This window comes from Cicer arietinum, chromosome 6 (genome assembly GCF_000331145.2).
Source record: "Cicer arietinum cultivar CDC Frontier isolate Library 1 chromosome 6, Cicar.CDCFrontier_v2.0, whole genome shotgun sequence".
Lineage (NCBI taxonomy): Eukaryota > Viridiplantae > Streptophyta > Magnoliopsida > Fabales > Fabaceae > Cicer > Cicer arietinum.
In genome coordinates this window covers 16675008-16695606 of record NC_021165.2, presented here as the reverse complement: position 1 = coordinate 16695606, position 20599 = coordinate 16675008, and the positions used below count along the sequence as shown (strand labels likewise).

The 20599-nt window shown below is 35.1% G+C and overlaps 2 protein-coding genes across 6 annotated transcripts; one reads left to right on the top strand and one right to left on the bottom strand.

Annotated features, from left to right (window-relative positions):
• Positions 1–945: 945 nt before the first annotated feature.
• On the top strand, positions 946–4471 carry LOC101489443 (serine/threonine-protein kinase SRK2E). Of its 2 annotated transcripts, none has more exons than XM_027335210.2 (9): positions 946–1551; positions 1992–2066; positions 2154–2255; positions 2368–2421; positions 2702–2794; positions 2953–3045; positions 3440–3544; positions 3625–3723; positions 3852–3985. In XM_027335210.2, the coding sequence occupies exons 1-9, from the start codon at positions 1375–1377 to the stop codon at positions 3855–3857; spliced, it is 804 nt and encodes a 267-aa protein (XP_027191011.1). In that variant the 5' UTR covers positions 946–1374; the 3' UTR covers positions 3858–3985. The 2 variants fall into 2 exon arrangements, with proteins under 2 accessions (XP_027191011.1, XP_004505181.1); XM_004505124.4 differs by lacking the exon at positions 3852–3985 and adding an exon at positions 4001–4471 and having other exon boundaries at positions 952–1551.
• Positions 4472–4613: 142 nt separating this feature from the next.
• On the bottom strand, positions 4614–19936 carry LOC101488891 (kinesin-like protein KIN-12D). 4 transcript variants are annotated; one of them, XM_027335209.2, is made up of 39 exons: positions 19720–19934; positions 19036–19642; positions 18519–18674; positions 18348–18431; positions 17181–17300; positions 16939–17052; positions 16768–16860; positions 16497–16657; positions 16333–16407; positions 16134–16221; positions 15993–16051; positions 15835–15898; positions 15683–15748; positions 15428–15601; positions 15223–15327; positions 14901–15136; positions 14752–14821; positions 14596–14658; positions 14356–14400; positions 14195–14274; positions 14035–14083; positions 13270–13749; positions 12070–13188; positions 11463–11831; positions 8408–10993; positions 7826–7933; positions 7619–7740; positions 7426–7513; positions 7265–7339; positions 6893–7135; positions 6707–6805; positions 6325–6399; positions 6185–6243; positions 5971–6082; positions 5762–5872; positions 5416–5586; positions 5273–5338; positions 5063–5182; positions 4614–4950 (listed from the first exon to the last, which is right to left on the bottom strand). In XM_027335209.2, exons 2-39 carry the CDS (start codon positions 19639–19641, stop codon positions 4813–4815), a joined length of 8649 nt encoding a protein of 2882 aa, XP_027191010.1. In that variant the 5' UTR covers position 19642; positions 19720–19934; the 3' UTR covers positions 4614–4812. The 4 variants fall into 4 exon arrangements, 3 of the variants coding, with proteins under 3 accessions (XP_027191010.1, XP_004505180.1, XP_073225572.1); XM_004505123.4 differs by having other exon boundaries at positions 12070–13749; XM_073369471.1 differs by having other exon boundaries at positions 12070–13749; positions 19036–19934.
• Between the last annotated feature and the right edge of the window lie 663 nt (positions 19937–20599).

The window sequence follows — 20599 nt, the reverse complement described above, 5'->3', positions numbered from 1 at the left end:
CTCAAGGCTTAATATATAATCTCTCATATTCTTATTATTAGATGTATTTATAGAAATTTTATGTTTTTACTTAATTGTCGTTTTTAAAATTAAATGCAATATTAATTATTAATTTATCATTAATACTTTTAGTTGTATATTGTAGCAAAAAATATAAACAATAAAATAATAAATTATCATAAACATAGAAAACGTTATCGGTTATTTTGTTATGTATAGAAAACTAAAAAATAAAGATTAAAAAGGAATAGACAACTTTTTTTTTTGTTTCCTAAAAAAAATGGGATTTCTAAGTGATTGCACATCTTAAACATCTTCAAGCTGCCAATGAACCAGGTAAAGTGGTGTTGACAAAAAAAAAAAAAAAACTTGTTGTCTTGATTTCACTTTTTCAAGTTTCAACTTGTTAGGTTTTACATAATTAGGTTAACCTACTTAATTTTATAAAAGTTACATATGTGTTTTTATTATATGGTGATATTATGAAATTGACTTTAATAAAAAAAGTGGATTAAAAGTGAAATGATTTATTATTATATATTCTTGTAATTAAATTGAATAATAAATTCAAAATTAAAAAACTATAAATTATAGTTTAAAGAGGTAATCAATTAGAATCAAAAAAGTTTATCTGAAAACAATATACCAAAATCATTTTTCATACAAAGGTGTAGCAAAAATAAGATATAATTGTTTTTTGATTTAAAAATAGATATTAAATATAATTTGTAACTATAAAAAATTAAAGTAGGATAGTTCATCGCGTTTCTTGCAAGCACACTCACATTAACACCAAACATTTATACTAAATGGAAAGAGAAGGTCATTTATGTCATTTAGGATAAAGTTTCACTGATTCTGAGACAAAACAATATCCAAATAAATTTAAAGATCATGATTGGTTAAAATATGGTTCAGCTTCGATGAGTCTAAGGTTCTGAATAAAATCAATAAATTACAAATTTTTTGAAAAACAGAGACATCATATCAACACACATGGAAAAACAGAGACATTACATGAACAGAGAGAGAGAGAGAGAGAGAGAAAGAGTATTCACGAGGGTATCACCGCCCTTCAGCTTAGGAACACACACACAATGACACACATACTCTTCTCTTCTCTTCTCTTCACGAGCTAAAACCATTTGCTTCTCTCTTTATTCACCCACCAAACTTTGCTTCAGTGGTCCATACAAAACCACGTCAAAGCTCACACCTTTCTCTCTTTGTTCAATCTTAAACGCTGTTTTGCCACTTCCCACCATTACCCTTTCTACTTTTGCTTTTTTCTTTTATGATCATAATAATGTGAAGTGAGTCTTTACCTTATTGGGGTGCTGATTTCATATTAAAGTTTTCATCTTTTTTAACAAAATGGATCGTCCTGCAATATCTGTTGGGCCAGGAATGGATATGCCTATCATGCATGATAGTGATCGCTATGAACTTGTTCGTGATATTGGTTCTGGTAATTTTGGGGTTGCTAGGCTTATGAGGGATAAACAAACTGACGAACTTGTTGCTGTTAAGTATATTGAGAGAGGTGAAAAGGTTCATGTCTTAAATCGATCTTGAGGTTTTTTATTTATTTTTCTTTTAAAAATAGAAAGAAAGATTATATTTTTGTCTGCAACTTCAATTGCGACCACAAAGTTGCGGATTTTGAAATCTTTGTAATGGTTCGCGTATCATGTCATGGGTAGTTTGTTTTAAAGTGATTTTGAGGAAATAAGTTTTTTTTTTAACTGCTTTTATAGGATTCATGTTTTAAGTATTTTGATTGGTAATTTAGATTTTTCCCATGTAAGTCAAGGATCACTTGTTGTATATTTTTTATTAAATGAGTTTTTTTTGTAATTGTTTAAATTAGAGTTGATGTTTCTGGTGGTTGTTTTAGTTTTGAGTTCAATTCAATAAAAAAGTTGATTATGATTTATGGATGCATCTTATTTCTTTCTCATGAGTTTGATCATATACTTATTTCTTAACAGATTGATGAAAATGTACAAAGGGAAATTATAAATCACAGGTCATTAAGGCATCCCAATATTGTCAGGTTCAAGGAGGTATGGAAACTGACAATGTCTTAGCTTATTAGTTCCTATATCTTAGAAGTATTACAATTAATCATTTGCTGATGTATGTGACTTAAGGTTATATTGACACCAACACATTTGGCAATTGTAATGGAATATGCTTCTGGAGGAGAGCTATTTGAGCGAATATGCAATGCAGGGAGGTTCAGCGAGGATGAGGTTTTTATCTTTTTCATTCATTCATTCATTCATTCATTCATTCATTCATTTGTGTAGTGTTTCTGCATGTGTCTTTAATGTTCATTATTACTTACTTTACTTTATGCTGTAGGCACGCTTCTTCTTCCAACAACTTATATCAGGAGTTAGCTATTGTCATACAATGGTATGTGTTCCGCTCATGTAGTCTTAGAATTTTAGTATATATAGTGTATTTGTCAAGGAAGCACTAGTACATACATCAACACTAGACGCGATACCGACATAGACACTAGTAATAATTTGCAAAAACGAAAGTAATTAAATATAACTACATGTGTCAGAGTCGTGTCGGCACATGTTAGATACCAAACATGTCTTCAATCTAAAGTGTCAATGCTACATAGATACTTGCAGTCTAGACGACGTCTAATGAACTCGAATTTCCCTATTTGTCTTTAATGAAGCAAGTATGCCATCGTGACTTGAAGTTGGAAAACACATTGTTAGATGGTAGTCCAGCTCCACGTTTGAAGATTTGTGATTTTGGATATTCAAAGGTATAATAATAGTCTTCCTTTATACTGTTTAGAAAGTTTAAAAATTAATTTTCAGGCTTCTCCAAATGCATTATCAAGCAATTTTCTTTATGTCATATATCTTTGGCTTATTAATTTGTGCTGATTTATGCATCTTCAATATTGTCTTACCTTTTCAGTCGTCTGTACTACATTCACAACCAAAATCTACAGTTGGTACCCCTGCATATATTGCTCCTGAAGTTTTGCTTAAGAAGGAGTATGATGGGAAGGTATATTGAAACTTTTTTTGCATGGAATTCATCTAAATAGCCAGATTTTATAATTTCCCATTAAGTTTTTTTATTTATTTAGCACGTGTTTTTTTATAGATTTTATTGATGTTCATAAATTATTTAGATCTGTTTCCAATAAGAAAACCAAAATAATGAATAGTTCTCACCTTCTCTACCTGTGTATGTAGTATGTGGTATGTTTGACATGAAATGTTATTTATTTTCAATTAATGGAAAGAATAAAAGGCTTCTGCATAATATAATGTATGCATGATCTGATAAATTTAAAAACTACATTAGAAGCCATGATTATTCATCGTTACTTAATTCAAGCTAGTATGTTTTTATTGTATACTCTATATACTAACGTTGACACTCAATTATGATTCAGATTGCAGATGTGTGGTCTTGTGGGGTGACCTTATATGTGATGTTGGTGGGTGCTTATCCTTTTGAGGATCCAGAGGAACCTAAAAATTTCCGCAAGACAATACATGTAATTCCATTTCACCTTTCTATAAATCAATCCACTTTGTTTGAAAAAGTTTTTACTAAACCCTTGCATGTTTCTTGCAGAGGATTTTAAATGTTCAGTATTCAATTCCTGACTATGTTCATATATCTCCGGAATGCCGTCATCTGATTTCAAGGATTTTTATTGCTGATCCTGCCAAGGTCAGTTTTCCTTTTTACCTATCCTTTTTGCTGCTTAAATCTAGGTTTTTTATGTCTCTGCGCCTGCTACGTCATTGCAACTGACGCCACATCAGCTTTATTTAACTGCAATTATCTGTAATTTTAAGGATTGAAACACAACTGCAATTTAATAGCTTGGTGGAGAATCGATGTGAAATGGACTTTAAATTGTATTCATGTGCAATTGTGTCACATGCTTCTACATTTTTCTGGTATGAAGGATGATGGCATTAAGCTAATTTTGTTTCTAAAACAGAGAATAAATATTCCTGAGATTAGAAACGACGAGTGGTTTCTGAAGAACCTTCCAACTGATCTCATGGATGAGAACGGAACCAACAACCAGTTTGAGGAGCCTGATCAACCAATGCAGAGTGTCGAAGAAATCATGCAGATAATCGCTGAGGCTACCATTCCTGCAGCAGGAACTCAAAGTCTCAACCAGTATCTTACAGGTAGTTTAGATATTGATGATGACATGGAAGAAGACTTAGACACTGATCCTGACCTTGATATTGATAGCAGTGGAGAAATAGTTTATGCTATGTAAGCTGGTGGAAGACTATGGACTTGATTCTGTTGTCAAAATTTTATGCCCTTTGTTGAGTGGAGTATGTTGGAAAATATTTCACTTTCTAACAGGAAGAATTATGTGAACAAATTTTCCTTGATCCTTCCCGCTTGTATCTAAGTTCGATTCATGATCTTAATTTGTGTTGCTTTGCATTCATAGTTGTGTTATTTTTTATATGATAAAGAACTGTATGTACTATGTATGTATGTATTATATTAATTATTTCAAAATAATTTTTATTTTTATCATATAAAATACATTATCATAACAATATGTTTCTCTGATCGACAAAGCCTTACAAGAAATTCCACACGTTGATTGTATTCTACTAAACCTTACCAGAGTCCACAGCTCTTTTACAAATAACATAAATTGCTCATTAATTAAACTGTACACAGTACATACATATTATTTACATGTTAATCAAAGAATATACGTGAATGGGTCAAACACAAAATAATGCAATAAATAGCTATCTGAAAAATAACACTTCATTATCGATCAAAATTGGAAAGAAATGGAGCTTGGCTTGCCCTTGGAGGAGTTATTCGGTTCTGTTCAGATCTTGAGTTCAAAGGAGTAGCTTGTGGAATGAGTTCAGACAAACGAATCTTTTCATTTATAATTTTATTCTGTGTAAGAGCAAGAATCCACTATCGTTATTTCTTTAAAATTTGACATAGAAAACTTCACATTGGAATTCACTCTACTAGTGTATTCTGTATATACATATTACATACATACCTTCAACTTCAAATCTTCTAGTTCCATTTCCAGGGAAGTTATCCTATTCTTGAGCTCCTCTAGGGCCTCCTCAGCAATAGAAGGATCCACATCTGACAGTGGTTTTGCTATTCCAGCAGCCTGAACACAACATAACTTGGGTTAGTATCTTGCCAAGCAATTTCCTTTAATTGTTTTTTGCATTAAGAACCACAAATCATTGTTGATTACCTTTAGAACATTAGTAGACAATCTCAGTAATTGCTGCGCTAATTGTACTTTCTCTTCCTCAATATCCTGTGGCATTCTTTACTCTATTTAAACATCCATTTTTTTAGCAATTAGGAGTACAATGTATTACTTAGGAAACTGACCTTCAACTTTCTCCTCAGACGTTGCTCCTGATCAAAATCAATATACGGTTTGGCCCCAGCAGAAGAACGGAGGCGAGCAAGGTCTTCTTGGACACGCGAAATGAAGATATCTGACCTGCGCAACTTTGTGCCGAGTTGTTCATTCTGTATCTTTAACGTGTTGTTTTCCTCCTGTAACATTATTCCACAATCAATCTCAAGATCAAACTCAAAGATACGGAATCCTAAAATTCCCAATTTTTAATTAAACACTTGGTCAATATTTTGAATTTACTGCACACAAAAAAACAATGGAGGAAGCGCAAAAGCATCCGTTTGATCCTTGAGGAGAGTCAAATGATGTTACCTTAATTTTAGTATGATGATGAATACGCTGCTGAAGGTTTTGCTGACCCGACAGCTTCTTCATTTCTTCCTCCAGCTCCATTACTTTACTCTTCTTACTTGCATTTTCCATCTGCACAAACCGAGTTCAGCAATGTATGCCGATTATATATAAAAGAGAATAAATGCACCATAAAAGTTGAGAAAAGAAAAGTAGTTTTAGTCTTCTACCCTCAGCATTTCATTTTCAGTTTTTAGAAACTGGTCTCGCTGCCGAAGGTTTTCCAATGCAATCTGAGCAGCTACTAATTCGGATTGTTTTCTGTCAATATCTTGCAACCATCTGACAAGTATGGTTTGAGAATCAAACGAGTAAGAAAATGTAATTACGCTGAGATTCTGTTCTCAATCCAGAAAAAAAGACACAGTAAGAAAATGTAATTACCCTTGCCTCTCTTCAATAAATTCATTAAGCTGCTTCTTTAGTTTAGTAACCTCTTGTTCCTGAAAGCAGCAAGCAAATCACCTGAACTAAGATTCCACATGACAACAATGCAATCTAGTCTACTAGAAAAGTTGGACTACCTTCTCCTGAGGCTCTAGAGTAAGAAATTGAGCTTTCTCTGCAACCTTCTGCACTTTATGATTATCCAGTAGTGACTACATTAACAAGAATATTATAGATGAGCTTCTTCGGGAAATAGAAGTCTAATTTCTTATGTAAAAAGTCTTGACATTTTATTCTTTTTTTATTTTTATTCCTATCTTTTGAAGGCGGTATTCCTATCTTTTGAAGGAGGTGATCCCTGTTTCCACAGTGTGCCCCTAACTAAAAATTACAAGTCCATGACTTCCACTCAAACAAGTGACTACATGAAAACTATTTAATTTTCCTCTTTGTTACAAACATGAAAAATAACAATACAAACAAAATCCAAAAAACATCGCTTGAAGTAGATGAATTTACCACATAAGTGGTCATATCCAACTTTACTCCAAGTAAGTCCCGAATTACATCATGGGTCATACTCTCAGCAGCTGCTAATCTGGCATTCAGTGAAAATATCTGGACAAAAAAAAAGGAAGAAACGTCTTGAAGCCAATACGTAAAAGCCAATCACCGCAGAACATGTAGTCGAGGAGAAAAGCCTACCTCTTTCTGTCGACATGCTGCTTGAGATTCTAGTTCCTCAATGCGCAGTCTTGCAGCAGACAACTCTTCAACCTTTTCATATTTTATCTGCTGTGCCAATCCCAACCCAATACATTTGAAAGGAGAACCAGAACCTCGAGATTTGATCGTATTCTTCTCAGACTTGTTTGAGAGAGTATTGGTGGATTGGGTGGAAATTCCCTCAGGTTTGACTTGCTCAGCCATTGCTTCCAATGCTTTGAACTGATTCAAAATAAAATAACGCTACATTTAATATTATAAAACTAGAAGATTACCAATGATACTGCTGAACTTTAAATCATATCCAATATGACATCCAAGACATTTATTCGATGCAATGACTAAAATTACTTTGTGCTTGTACTCCATTGCCTGTGCTTCAGCATGCAAATTTAGCTCTGAAATGTGAGCTTTCATCTGTGCAACCTATCAAAGACCAATACAGAAACGGAACAGTGTTAAAATAAACTTCAACACAAAATATGTAATTAGTTGTTGTCAGAAATTCCTACCTCTGCATCCTTTCCTGCTAAATCGCTCTTCAAAACATGTATGTGATTTTCGGCTTCTTCAAGGCTTTTCTCTTTTTCATCCAAAAGTCTACATGAATTAAATAGAACAGAAAAATATTTTAAGATCAGCCCAAAAGATTTGCATATACTTATGATATAGATCCATCTCTAGCTGAAAACCAATGAGCTAAACCTTTGTATATCACCATCAGCATTTCCTAGATTTTGCATCTGATCTTTTAATGCAAATAGCTCCATTTCTATATCTTCTCTTTGCAGCCGTTGTCGTTCAGCTTCTCCTTTAATGATGTCAACCTGACCAAAATAATTAATGAAGCGTAATGCCAATGCAGGTAGACAAGCTTCCTGCCTAATATTATCAAAAATAATTACTACGTACTTTGTTTTCTAGTACATTTACAGTACTTTCCAGCTCTTCAACAGATCTCTCAAGGAGTCTAACCTCTGTTTCCTTGTCTTCGGCATAAGCTTTTCTTGCTTCTGCCATCTGCAATTGTTAACAAATTTTAGTCACAAACAAAGAAGAAAACATTCTTTCAGCTAGTATATCATTTTTTCCTTTGACAACTAAGTTAAATCCATCTCAAATATCATACATTGGGAGTTTATGATATCATTTTGTCAACATCATAAATGCACTCAATGTGATGCTCTTGCTTTGGTACATCAATCACTATGGAATTCGATTTCTCAACTCGTACTCTTTCAATAACTTATCTAAGTTATTTTCTATCTCTCCAAACTGTACAAAGCATAAACCCCACATTGATATGACTAGCTATGTCTTCTTTACATTGAAAAACTGAAACCCACATACTAGAGCCGCTTAAAATGCAAATGTTCTGTGATTGCTTAAGACATGAGAGCCCAGAATAGAGTTCTTCCTGTTCAGTCCTCAATTATTCCTTTATAATGACATTAATGGAAAATATGGCGCATCATAAATCGATAAAAGTATTACCTTTTGAGCTTCTTGAATGATCGCTTCATTAGCTTCAGCTTGTGCTGCAGCTTTTTCGTACCGTTCATTGAGGAAAATCAGCTGACTCTGAAGTTGATCCCTCTGAGTAGTTAGTTCATCCCGATCAATACACAGGTTTTTAATTGAATCATTCATTTTGCCAACAACATTGCTCATTTCCAAGATTTCATCCTCTAAACTCTCTGTTAACTTCACTCTCTCTTTTAGCTCTTCCTCGGCAACTTTTCTTGCCGCCAAGGCATCTTCAATATGATTTCTAAGTTTGTGATTTTCACTGGCTTGCAGCTTTACAACTTCACGCTCTTTTGAATGATCCAGCTCAAGTGCTGTAACTCTGTTTGATTTATCCTGTAACTGAGTTTCAAGCAACTGACAGTTTTCAACTACGGCAGCAAGTTCACAAGATTTAACAGTAAGCTCTGATTCTAATGCTTCCATTGTGGCCACCATCTCCACCATTTCATCCTTTTGGTCTTTATTGTTAGATGCAGATTCCTGCAGTAGACCCAGATCATACAGCAACCCTTTTATTACATCCTCCTTTCTGGATAACTCAAGTTGCCGCGCACTTTGTATTCTAATTATCTTTGAATCCCTCAGGTGCAGCTCATCCTCAAGCCCACAACATGAACTTTCCAACATGTAGTTTGTGTTCTTTAACTCTCTGATTTGATCTTCAAGAAAAGAAATTTGTTGGAAAGAAAATTCAGAAGCCACATCCTTTGCTATGACATCACCAATTACTTTATCATAATCAGCTTCAAGATCTCGATTCTTATCGAGAAGTTTTTTCTCTGACTCCTTAACTTCAACAAGTTCACCCTTCAATGCATTATTAGAGCAAGTAACGTCCTTTAGAAGCACAATATTTTGTTCAAGTACCATATTTACTTCACCCATCTCCGAGTCCCTTAGGTGCAGCTCATCCTTAAGTCCGCAACATGAATTTTCCAACATGTAGTTTGTGTTCTTTAACTGTCTGATTTGATCTTCAAGAAAATAAAGTTGTTGGTAAGAAAATTCAGAAGCCACATCCTTTGCTATGACATCACCAATTAATTCATCATAATCAGTCTCAAGATCTCGAATCTTATTGAGAAGTCTTCTATCTGACTCCTTAACTTCAACAAGTTCATCCTTCAATGCACAAGTAGCATCCTTTAGAAACTCAATATTTTGTGCAAGTACCATGTTTACTTCACTCATCTCTGTAACCCTTAAGATGTTCTGCTTCAATTCCATCAATAAGTTTTGCTTTTCTACTTTTTCTTGCTGAACTTCTCGCTTTAGAAGGGAAACTTCAACTTCTTTATCCATCAAAATTTGTTCTGCTAACTCAGTTTCTACCTGGAAAAAGATGGTTTCTTTTTTCAATTGCTCAACCAGTGTAGAGTACTTGACAAAACGCTCCTCCATATCAGATATATTACCTGCTATGTTTCTGAATTCAGAAGCATGGATCAGTAACTCAAAGTCTTTGGCATACCAATCTGCCATAAAAAATTCAGCTTGAGACTCAGTGGCTTCTACTCTCTGTTTCAGTAGTTTCTCTTGATCTAAAAGGGATGTCACAACATCTGAATTACTCAGATCCAATTCCCTCATCAATATAGCAAGTTGGGCTCCCATTTCATTAGACTTATGCAGCATCATTTCCTCCTGAAGTTGTAAATCTAATATGTTTTTAGCAAAAGTGTTTAGCTTGATAGTGATCTCTCCAGCTTCCACTTCTTTCCTAGTAACGCGATCAAAACTGTGCTGGATGTCAGCAAGTAGTTTCCCTTTCAAGATTCTGCACATTTCTAGTTCTTGCCTCGTTCTAAAATTATGTTCCTTCAGATCAATTATGACAGAGTTTGATTCACACAAGCCATGTGACAGCAAGCCATTTTCTGCATGCATTCCTGTTACGGTTTCCAGTAGAATACCCATGTGACAGAGATGTAGTACAGACATAGCACAATCTTTAAAAACTATCTCAGACCAGATCTTCTCAATCCATGGTTGTATCAACTTAGTTGAGCATAAAAATTGAGACTTGAAGCACTCTATATCACAAGCTAAAGACATGAAATTTTCCTTCATCATCAACTGGACCTCGTTAATGACATCATCCAACTTCATGACTAAATCCCTTGTTTCTATAAGATTTGATTCAACAAGGTCGTTTATCTCCAGATGCTTCAAATCGACAACAGTCTGTAAGCTCTCAACCTTGTTGACAAGATCATCTATCTCCTGATGCTTCGAGTCGACAACAGTCTGTAAGCTCTCAACCTTGTTGACAAGATCATCTATCTCCTGATGCTTCGAGTCGACAACAGTCTGTAAGCTCTCAACCTTGGTGACTAATATATCATTCTCCCTGAGCAAAGTGACTTCTCTTTCTTTCATTTTTTCTATATCAATTTTCATTGACTCATTAGCTATCACTAATTCATTGATCATAACATCTGCTTCTTTCATTGTATCTTGGGCTTCTTCAAATTTAGCAAGAATACAATATGCCTCTTCAGCTTTCTGAATTTGAACGATCTTTGCCTCACCAACTTCAAGTTCAAGCAACTGCAAAGAAAAATGTGTAGTGTATCAGAGATAATTGAATGTTAACATAATTCATTCATCAGCATGAAGGAGCACAAATGCATGGCAACAAGAAAAGAAATTTAATACACATAAGCTAGTAAGGTGAGCCCAAAACTCGTTATTAGTGAATGGAAAGAACAAAAACAGCAAGAGGTTTCAGTTCAAACCAAACATTTTTTGCATAGAGGAATGTGATATGGCCTCAAAAAGTGTATAAAAGTGGGAAGCATCCCTCATCTTACAAGTTGATTTTGTGGGGTTAAGATAGGTACAACTTAAATTCTAAGTATTATCAGAAGAGAGTATGTTGAGACTTGAGAGGAATTTGATATGACCCGAAAATGTGTTTCAAAGTGGGAGACATCCCTCACCTTAATATCTAATTTTGTAAGATTGAGTTAGGTTTAACTCGAATGCCAATAGTAATATTTGATAGCAAAAGGAGTACCTCTTTTGTTTGATTCCAATGGGAGATAGCTTCTTTTAGAGGTTTCTCCAGGTTTCTAAGTTTGCAGCTGAGTACTTCGACCTTAACATTGGATTGCTCTTCAAATTGTCCCATAGCTGCTTGCAAGGCATGTATTTGAGTTGTGAGGCACTTGATGCTTTCACGACTCTGCTTTTCACACATTGACATCTCCTTTTTCTCTTCATGTAATTTGGCCATCTCATCTTGAACTTCTTTTAAGCTTTCAAGAGCACATTCTATTTCTTTTCTCAAAAGTGTAATGGTAACATCTTTTTCACGTACATCCTTGCAAATATTTCTTGAATTATGGTCTTTCTTATCAGCTAATTGATGTGTTTCATAACTTGTCTGCGACAATACCAAAATAGCCAAGTCAATCATTAAAAGTAGCATAGCTTAACCTTGGTTCACCATTATTATCAATGTGTTAATTACATACATCCAATATATTTCTATATCAACACTTCAGAGTTCAGAGTGGAAAAATAGTAAAGTTCTAATAAAAAACCATTCACAGACAATACCAATGAATAAAATAAATGTGGCATTAACCATACTAATCTATCAGAATTTAGCCTTAGCTTACCCTTGGTTCACCATTATCAACATTGTATGATGTGCATACATCCAACAAATTTCTATTATTAACACATTTGGAATTATCTGCAAAAGAGGCCATGGACGACCTGATCAAGGAGACACCATCTTGTAATGTTACTAGTTGCTCCCTTGTCTCTGAAATGGCATTCTTTTCAATATCTTCAAGCTTTTGTTCCAAAGCAAAAGAGTGTTCTTGCTCCTCGGACAGTTTCTGCCATAATTTGTCACATTTTTCCTGCAACTGAGCTATCTGACTCTCTGCTTGTTCAAGTGAAGTACTTTGATCAATAAGAAGGGCATCCTTCCTATCATTGGTCTCTGCTAGTTCACCAAGCAAAACATCTTTGTGCTTTAGATCAGCAAGATAACCAAGATTCACATCTGACAATCTATTTACAACTACAAAAGCCGTGGTTGCACAGTTTGACGTTTTTTTAATTTGATCTTCTGCCATTATCAACTGCTCCTTCATCTGTTTCACAGTAGAAGTTCTTTCTCTCAGTTGTGATGTCAATAGGATAATTTCTTTTTCTAGCTCAGCAGACTCCTTCTGGTGGGCTTCGGTAATCACCAGCGTTGCACTTCGTAAGGAGTTTAGCATACACTCCACGTCACTTCTTTTATTGCTTGCATCTTCCAAACATCTTCCGAGTTCATCAATTAACAATTCCTTTTCAGAGATTTTTCTAACCATCATGCCAACTTGTTCAGAAATCCATATCCTTTTCTGTGGAAAGGAATTGCTTATATGGCCAAGTTCATCAGAGGCATCATCTAGGGCATGACATCCATCAACAAGAATCTCTTCAATCTCAGAGGTTAACAGCTCCCATTCTTCAGCCAGTGATTTGAGTTCATTATCTCTCTGCCAAAGCTCTTCACTTAAGCTTCGGTTATCATCCACTGTAGTAAGCAATTTTTCTTGCATGTTCTTCAATTCAGATTCCAAATGCAATATACTCTTTTTCATTTCATTTTCCTTCAAATGACTATCATTTACTTGATGTTGGAGCTGGACAAGTTCTTCCTGCATACAGACAATCACCTCTGCAGTTTCAGCCTCAGCTTGCCGACGGACTTCATCCATCTCTTCCTCATTAGATATCTGAAGTGCACGATCACTTTGGTAAAACATGTTCAGTTGCTTGGCTTTTTCAAGAGAATCATGCATCCTTAAGAATCTTACCTGTAAGGGGTGCTCATTATCAATCTTTGGATGATTTGAAGATAAATCATCTCTCAACTCTTTGGGTGCATGTTGATTCTTCAAGGCCATGATTTCACGCTCTTGTTTCTTCATAAGCTCCAGATAATGTTTGTTCTTGTTCTTCATTTCTTCTATCTCTTTGATTGATAAAATTTGTTGTGATTCAAGAGCTTCAATAACAGATTTTGTCACTTTCAGTTCATTATTTGCATCTTCGAATTGTTTGTTTGCCAGCAAAAGCTTGTCCTTTTCCACTAGAATATCATGATTTAAGCATGCTGTTCGCTCCTCCAATATGCCACGGAAAGTCCTCTCTTCCTTCAGAATAATCTTCATTATATCTAACTCCAGGTGCAAATCCAAGGTATCATCTGTGTGTTTTAACAATTGAGGTTCATGCTTCTCCGCCATAGTAGTCGGAAGTGCTTGAGCTTCAGACAAAGGTCCTTTTATAGAAACCTGAAAATAATAATGGTAACAAGATACGTTATTTCACATAGCACTGAACTATCATTCATAATAATGGCTAAAACACAACAATTCTGGACACAAAAAAGAACAAAATTGTGTATGAAAATTAGCCTAGACCTAATATTCCAGTTGCAAAAGGTCCAAAAAGAATTATAGTTGGTTTAATAGCAAGCCTTCTATGCCAACACCATCTACATTCTTGTCCTCTTACTGATTTGTACAATACAGAAAGGAACCAAAGCAAGAGCTGATATATCAGAATATTAAGAGTACCTTTGTGGTATTTGTGCTGTCAAACATTTTGTGAAAAGTGTCTAATTCCCTGTACAAATATACAATACAAAAAAAATTAGCATTCAACCCTCAAAAATTGAGAGCTTCAATCTGCTTTCACACAATCGAATGAACTTTCAACACGAGAACAAAACCATACCTACTGAGTCTTGCATTCTCTTCTAAGCAATAATTTAAGTTGTGCCTGCATTCCTCCAACTTATCAAGAGCATTTTTTAGCTGCAATCCATAAACAGAGGTCACACATCTTTATTTTGAACAGGAAAAAAAGTTAGATTTATTATGCAGGAAGTAACAAACCTCTAGATTTACGGAGTCAATTTGATCCCTAGAACACTGAGCTTTCTGCACCAATGGTGATTTGATCAGTCACTTAGTACTTTGACTAAGGGGCAATTTAAGGAGTTGGTTGTTATTATAGTGATGACTTCATACCATACTAATATAACTTATTTCGTTCTTAGTCTGGTTTAAACAAACAATTTGAGATACTTAGTTTATCAGGAAAAGAGAACAGGCAAAAAGGGATTATAAACTGACCGGAGGTTGAGTGCCATAGTTTGAATCACCCTGTACAGAGTTTCTTCCAAGAAATTGAAGCAACTGCAGAACGAAGTTATCCAATCAAAGAAGCTTCAAAACAAGGCATCTTAAAAGGCAACTATTTCCTCAATAAGATCATAGAAACACATGTACCTGTTCCCTTAAAGTAGATACTTCATTTAACAGAATCTCTCTCTCTCCTTCTCCATAGAACTCTTCATATCTGTGGTAGTCAAAGTAAGGATATCTAAAAAAAGAAAATATTTCACACTCAATTGTATGGGGAAAAGAAGATGTATAACCTTCTAAGTTGTTCTTGAAGCCTGATATTCTCCTTAGCAAATCGTGTAACTTCGGGATTTTGATCAATTTTGCCCTGAAGTAACTGAATCTCATCAGAAAGTGCTTTATTATCGTCCTGCAAAAATTGATCTGCAGTAACAGAACCAACAACTCGAGATTCCAATCGACGAATTTTGTCTTCACGAAACCTAAGCGTCATTTTGCAACTCATAGTTTCCTCCTCTCTTTGACGAACCTGAGCACAATGGGTTATGGATAAAAAGTGAACACATGGTTGAAATATAAAACTACAATAATGATAACACCTTATAAGGGAAATACCAAACGGTTTAATAGTTCAATTTCTGCTTCTAGTTGCCTAATAGAAGCTTCTGCAATTTGCTCCCTTCTCAAAGCACCAGCAATAGTTGTCTTCAGTGTTTCCAACTGAACCACAAATAATTTTGAAAATATAAAATAATATTGTGTAAGGGAAGTAAAGCTGTATATGTTAGTTTAGCCAAGGAAGCTAAAAAGCCAAGTATACCTGTTTTGGGGACATTCTGGTGCCCTTCGATTCATAATCAAGCATATGATCATCATGTTGTTCAACCATGTCAGGTTCATTTTCTAAACAACACTCTTCTACAGATTGTTTTATATCTCGGAATGACAAAGACCTGGAGACATTCTGGCACCGTTTAAGGGTAGAAATCTCCTCCTGCCACAAGATTTCATCATTTGAGTTTAATTATCCACTCAGACAAAACTTATACTGCAAACAGGAAACAACTGATACTACCTTCAAAAGTCGGATTTGATGTTGTAAAGCAATTACATCCCCACTAGAATCTTCATTCACCACAGCCTACATGAACAAGATACAAAATTCACATTGGTTGACCAATTCTTCATTGAAAACAAATCCGACTCTGATCATAGAATGGCACTCACATTATTTTGAATTAGCTTTGCTCTCTGAGCAAATTTAAGGGTATTCAATGTTTCAGCAGCACAGCTATAAAAGTGAAAATAGTAAAGCTCTGTTGGACTTGTAAGGAAAATTTTAGAAATTCAAAGAAGGAAACATAGATCTAGACTAAAGAACAAACCAGATAGAAGGGCTGACATTGGCAATAATCATTGTTTTCGAATTTCCACCTAGAGAATCCTGCATTTGATGCCAAAACTGGTGATGAATAAAACTCATCTTGACAAACAAAACGTTAAAAGGAAACCAATACATATTCAACCTGAAGAAGAAACGTTAGCCTGGAGTCTCTGTAAGGGACATGCCTCTGCTTCCCATTTGCCACATCCACAAGTATCATAATAACATGACTGCAAATAAAATCAGAAAACATCAGTTGCATAATGAGAAAGCAGAAATAAGACAATTCTATCCCAAAAAGAAAATAAAAAATCTTCATCTGTTAAGGTATAAAAAATCACCCCAAGGTAGATAATGATTTATTAATGTTTGCTGCTTCCTTTAAACGCTCACCCTCAGCACCAGAAGTTTTTTGTCTGTCATAAATGATAATAATTTGATAAGTACATGCACATACATATCTTAAGCTACATTTAGTTCAATCGTTCTGAAGATAATTTCATACCTTTCTGAACCAGCTAGATCAACCAGGTTTAACCTAGCAAAACGATAATTAGTGGTAGAATCCTTTTCCCAGGTGCTCTCAATTACACATGTAAAAACACTGTGAGACCTACTGCTTTCTCTATTCATGTTTGTCGCTGCAACTTTTCTATTTGCTGAACCCTACAAGTCAGAAACTCAACTTAATGGACGAAAGTACACTACGTTGCAAATCTATGCCATCATGCATTTAAATAACATGGATAGAGGAATATGTTTGGGATGTCTAGTACCTGAATTAGAAGCCTTAGAATGTCACTCACACTTTGAGCCTCAAACTCAGAAAGATTTTCAACATAAACTCCTTTCTTGACATCCTCCCGCAGCTAGCAAGAACAAGGAGCGGTGATAAATAAAATAAACACGTTTTGACAATCATCTAATGAGGGAAGAACTGGACTTACAAGCAAATTGGTAGATGAGGGATCAAGTAGATCAGTAATTTGCTCATTGTAAATCTCCAAGAAGGAACACTTGCAGTTGTATTTTAAGTTCTCATCTCTCCGGCTTTCCTCTTCCTGGAAATTAATTGAGGAGCAAACAAAGTAAAAAAAAACAGATACATAACTAATATACTGCACTGATCATAAAAATTGACTTCTCTATATACATAAAAAGCTTAAGAAGCAACAAGTGAGGAATTTACAGCTTGAATCCTGGCAAACAAAAACTCAAATATACGAGGAGTCATTCCACGATGAGGACTGGGCTTCACATCTAAATCTTCAATTTCACCAAGCATTGTATATGTTTTCCCACTTCCTGTCTGCAAAATTGAGGAACTCATTAAATCATCATCATCTTATAAAGAATGAATAATTTTTTTACTATCATAATCAAAGTAGTGTCTTTCACTTCCATTTCTAATAATTAAACTACACCACACCAGAGCATACAATGTCTCAATAGATAGCATAGAATTGTATACTCAACAACATTGTGATACATGATCCAGGTCCTTCGCATAACACCTATTAAGCATCATACTTGTATTCCCTTCAAGACTTCAAGTATCCTTACACAATACAAGTACTCTGAGACACTTTATCTAAACTGAAAAAGAGAGTACCCAAGCATTTAAAAGAAAATTGTCTAATTTTGCCACAGCTGGGACAATTAAGGATATGAGTTAAGAACTCTTAGAACTGAGCGTACTAGTTTCTCTGACAATGAGACTTTGACTCTTTTCATCTTCTAATATATATATTTAGGTGTCAACCACAACTCAGCATCTACAATTTTCTACCTGGATCCATTATAAACCACAAGTTTCATTTTTTGCCGAAGTTCATTTTAATGCATAGGTTTTATACTGTACACCAAGGTGTAACTTTGTGTACCCGTACACAAACACACAGGGCTAGTGCGACGGAGTAGGACAGTAGAAAAATCTAGGCAATCGACCGACCTTGAGGTGGGGCAGCTGAGGGAAGTAACGATTGAAGGAGGTTGGTCGAGGTGCATTTAGGTGGGGGGGAAGGGTGGAATGATGGAGGGGAAGAAGGCAGGGTTATATAGGGGACTAGGAGGTGGGGCAAGGCGGTATATAGCCAGGAAGGTGGTGGCGAAAATGGGGTGGTTGTTTACACTTACATGGATTAGAAGAATATCGTAATTTCCAAATAAATTTTGAATCACAAAAAAAGCCAATCAGCATATAATAGAACCTGTTTGTAGAAGTCTGTATATCTACATGCTAACATATGCCTAAATATTAAATTTTGCTTATAAGGATGTGTATAGGTTAACAGAAAAAAAATTATAGAAGGGAGATAATCTCAAGATGATAGCGTGGCTTAGTTCAGTAGAATACCTGCCCGTAAGCAAACATACAACTATTGTATCCTGAAAGACAGTTCTCTACCATTGGAAGACCAGCCATTCTGAAAATCATCTCCTACAAAACCAACAGTTAGACAAAAGTTAACAACACTATCCAAATAAATTTGTACACCAATCTCTATTCTTTTCAAAATTATCATACCTGGTCTACTGTTTCACATGCAACATGGTCAAATGTGAACCGGTTTTCCGGTTGCCCGATCCAAGTAATGCACTGAGAGCCTTCTTGTTTCAGGCATCTGTTATAGCTGTGTATACTTCGCTCCATGCTATTGAGAGGACGAACGCGAATAATAACCTACTCATGACAAAAATCCACATCACAATAAGCACCACAACTCAACAAATTGAATTACCTCAACTAGAAACCAGAAGTTATTGTACCCAGTGTTTTCGAACACTAGTAGTAGTCACTTTAGCAGCACAAAGGTGCTATAGCATAGTGGAATTCGAACAAATCACAATTGTTCTGCAAAATACTATTTAATACAAAATACTGTCAAATAGCACTATAGAGGCGCTATAGCACGGTTGCTTAGCGGAATTTTAACACATTGTTATATTCCACAATCTGCAAATATTGAGAACACTCATTGTACTGTATATCAATTACAAATTAATACTGATCAGAGTGATTTCACTCGCTGACTCACTCATACCTGTACATTGTGGTTAATCCAAAACGATGAATCTTCTTTGAGATCGAAGTGAGGCACTTCAACCGTGTTAACAACAGTCGCCGTACAAGCTGTACTCGAAACCCCTTTATACAACGAACCATAGTTCCCCAAACGAACACTGAAGCTTCCATCAGCTTTACCTCGAAAACTCGAGCTAGGAGGAGGTTTCGTCACACTCTTAGTCGGAGTACTCTGCGTCGAATTGCTTTCGGAACAACCGGCAACACTAGAAGCTCTCCCAACCGTACGATTAACCCTAGGAGTCGCGTTTACATTTCCAATAAAAGATGCTCTCCTATCGTCAAACGTAGACGAAACGGCATCGTTTCTCTGCGGCCATGCAAACCGGCGTTTCAAGCTCCTTTCCGGTGTCCGAAGCTCAGGTCCTACTTTATTCTTGTTGGTTTTTGAAGGAGTTTTTTGGATCTTGCTTCCTAAACTCGCTTCGGGGTCTTGAATAGTGTTCAACGGAGGCCTAGAAGCTTCCATGAATCTCGGATTCGTTGCAGTTGACCACGAATCCGATGGATCTGCATTCTCAGGTTCTTCGTTTTTCCCGCGTGGAAATTTTGAATCCCTCAGCATTCTAGCATAAAAAATAATTCACGAATGAAAAGAAAAATTGAAATGATTTTCGAATTCAGCTTTTTGAACTTGAAGTACCTGAAGGAGGAAGTGAAGAACAAAAGACCAAATCGACGAATTTGAGAAGTTATGATTTGAGATTGAACTGAATGTTCAACATAGATGGAACTTGGAAGACACAGACACAAACCCTCTCACTCTAACTTGGGGTTTTCAGTTTGAATTGAAAATGGCAGAAGAATTCGATGTGACGAAAAAGGAAATTTGCTGTAAACGGCTGAGATTCGATGTGGAATTTAATATCATGTGAAGAAAATAAGAATCGCGGTTTCGGGATTTGAATTTAGAGGGTACTTTCGTCATTGAATGTGGTTCATTAATGAAGGCTGGTATTCAAATTTTCAACGGCTATACGGTAGTCTATTATCATTTTTCGCAATCTCTTGGATGTGAGAGCTCAGTAATCTTTTCTATTTTTGTCTAGTTCCTACCAAATTAAAGAAATTAATTTTAATTTCTGTAAAATAAATTTTTTAATTTAAATTCATGTAAAATAAAAATATTTTATCTTACAAATGTTGAAATTGTTATATTAATCGTCTTCCTCCACATTTTAGTTTAAGATCTTGCAGTTATATAAATTTATGGTGATAGTTATTATATTTTCTATCGTAAATAAAAAATTCAAATGTTTTTGTTTGATCTTTCATGTTTAACAGTGTTGGTTTTTTATCAAATGAGTCATTAATAACTTTAAACTAAAACTCTGAAAAATCTAAAAAATTTGAATTTAGTCTCTAAAAGACAAAGTTTTAGTCTTTGTATAATACAAAAAATTATTTAGGTTTAATTGCAGTTTTGATCCTCTATTTTAGTTGAATCGCGAAAGTAATCTCTCTATTTTGTTTCTCCCCAATTTTAGTCCCAAACAGAATTTTAGTCCAAAATTTGATGAAAT

What these genes read in the sequence shown, in the direction of transcription:
- LOC101488891 (XM_073369471.1), bottom strand. Translation starts at nt 19,641, where the DNA reads ATGCTGAGGGATTCAAAATTTCCACGCGGGAAAAACGAAGAACCTGAG. An exon ending in TGTTTGCCAGGATTCAAGCT is followed by an intron (nt 17,053 to 17,180) that starts GTAAATTCCTCA and finishes ATTAATTTCCAG; the next exon opens with GAAGAGGAAAGCCGGAGAGA. An exon ending in CAAAGCTAATTCAAAATAAT is followed by an intron (nt 15,749 to 15,834) that starts GTGAGTGCCATT and finishes TTGTTCATGTAG; the next exon opens with GCTGTGGTGAATGAAGATTC.
- LOC101489443 (XM_004505124.4), top strand. Translation starts at nt 1,375, where the DNA reads ATGGATCGTCCTGCAATATCTGTTGGGCCAGGAATGGATATGCCTATC. An exon ending in ATATTGAGAGAGGTGAAAAG is followed by an intron (nt 1,552 to 1,991) that starts GTTCATGTCTTA and finishes ATTTCTTAACAG; the next exon opens with ATTGATGAAAATGTACAAAG. An exon ending in ATATTGTCAGGTTCAAGGAG is followed by an intron (nt 2,067 to 2,153) that starts GTATGGAAACTG and finishes ATGTGACTTAAG; the next exon opens with GTTATATTGACACCAACACA.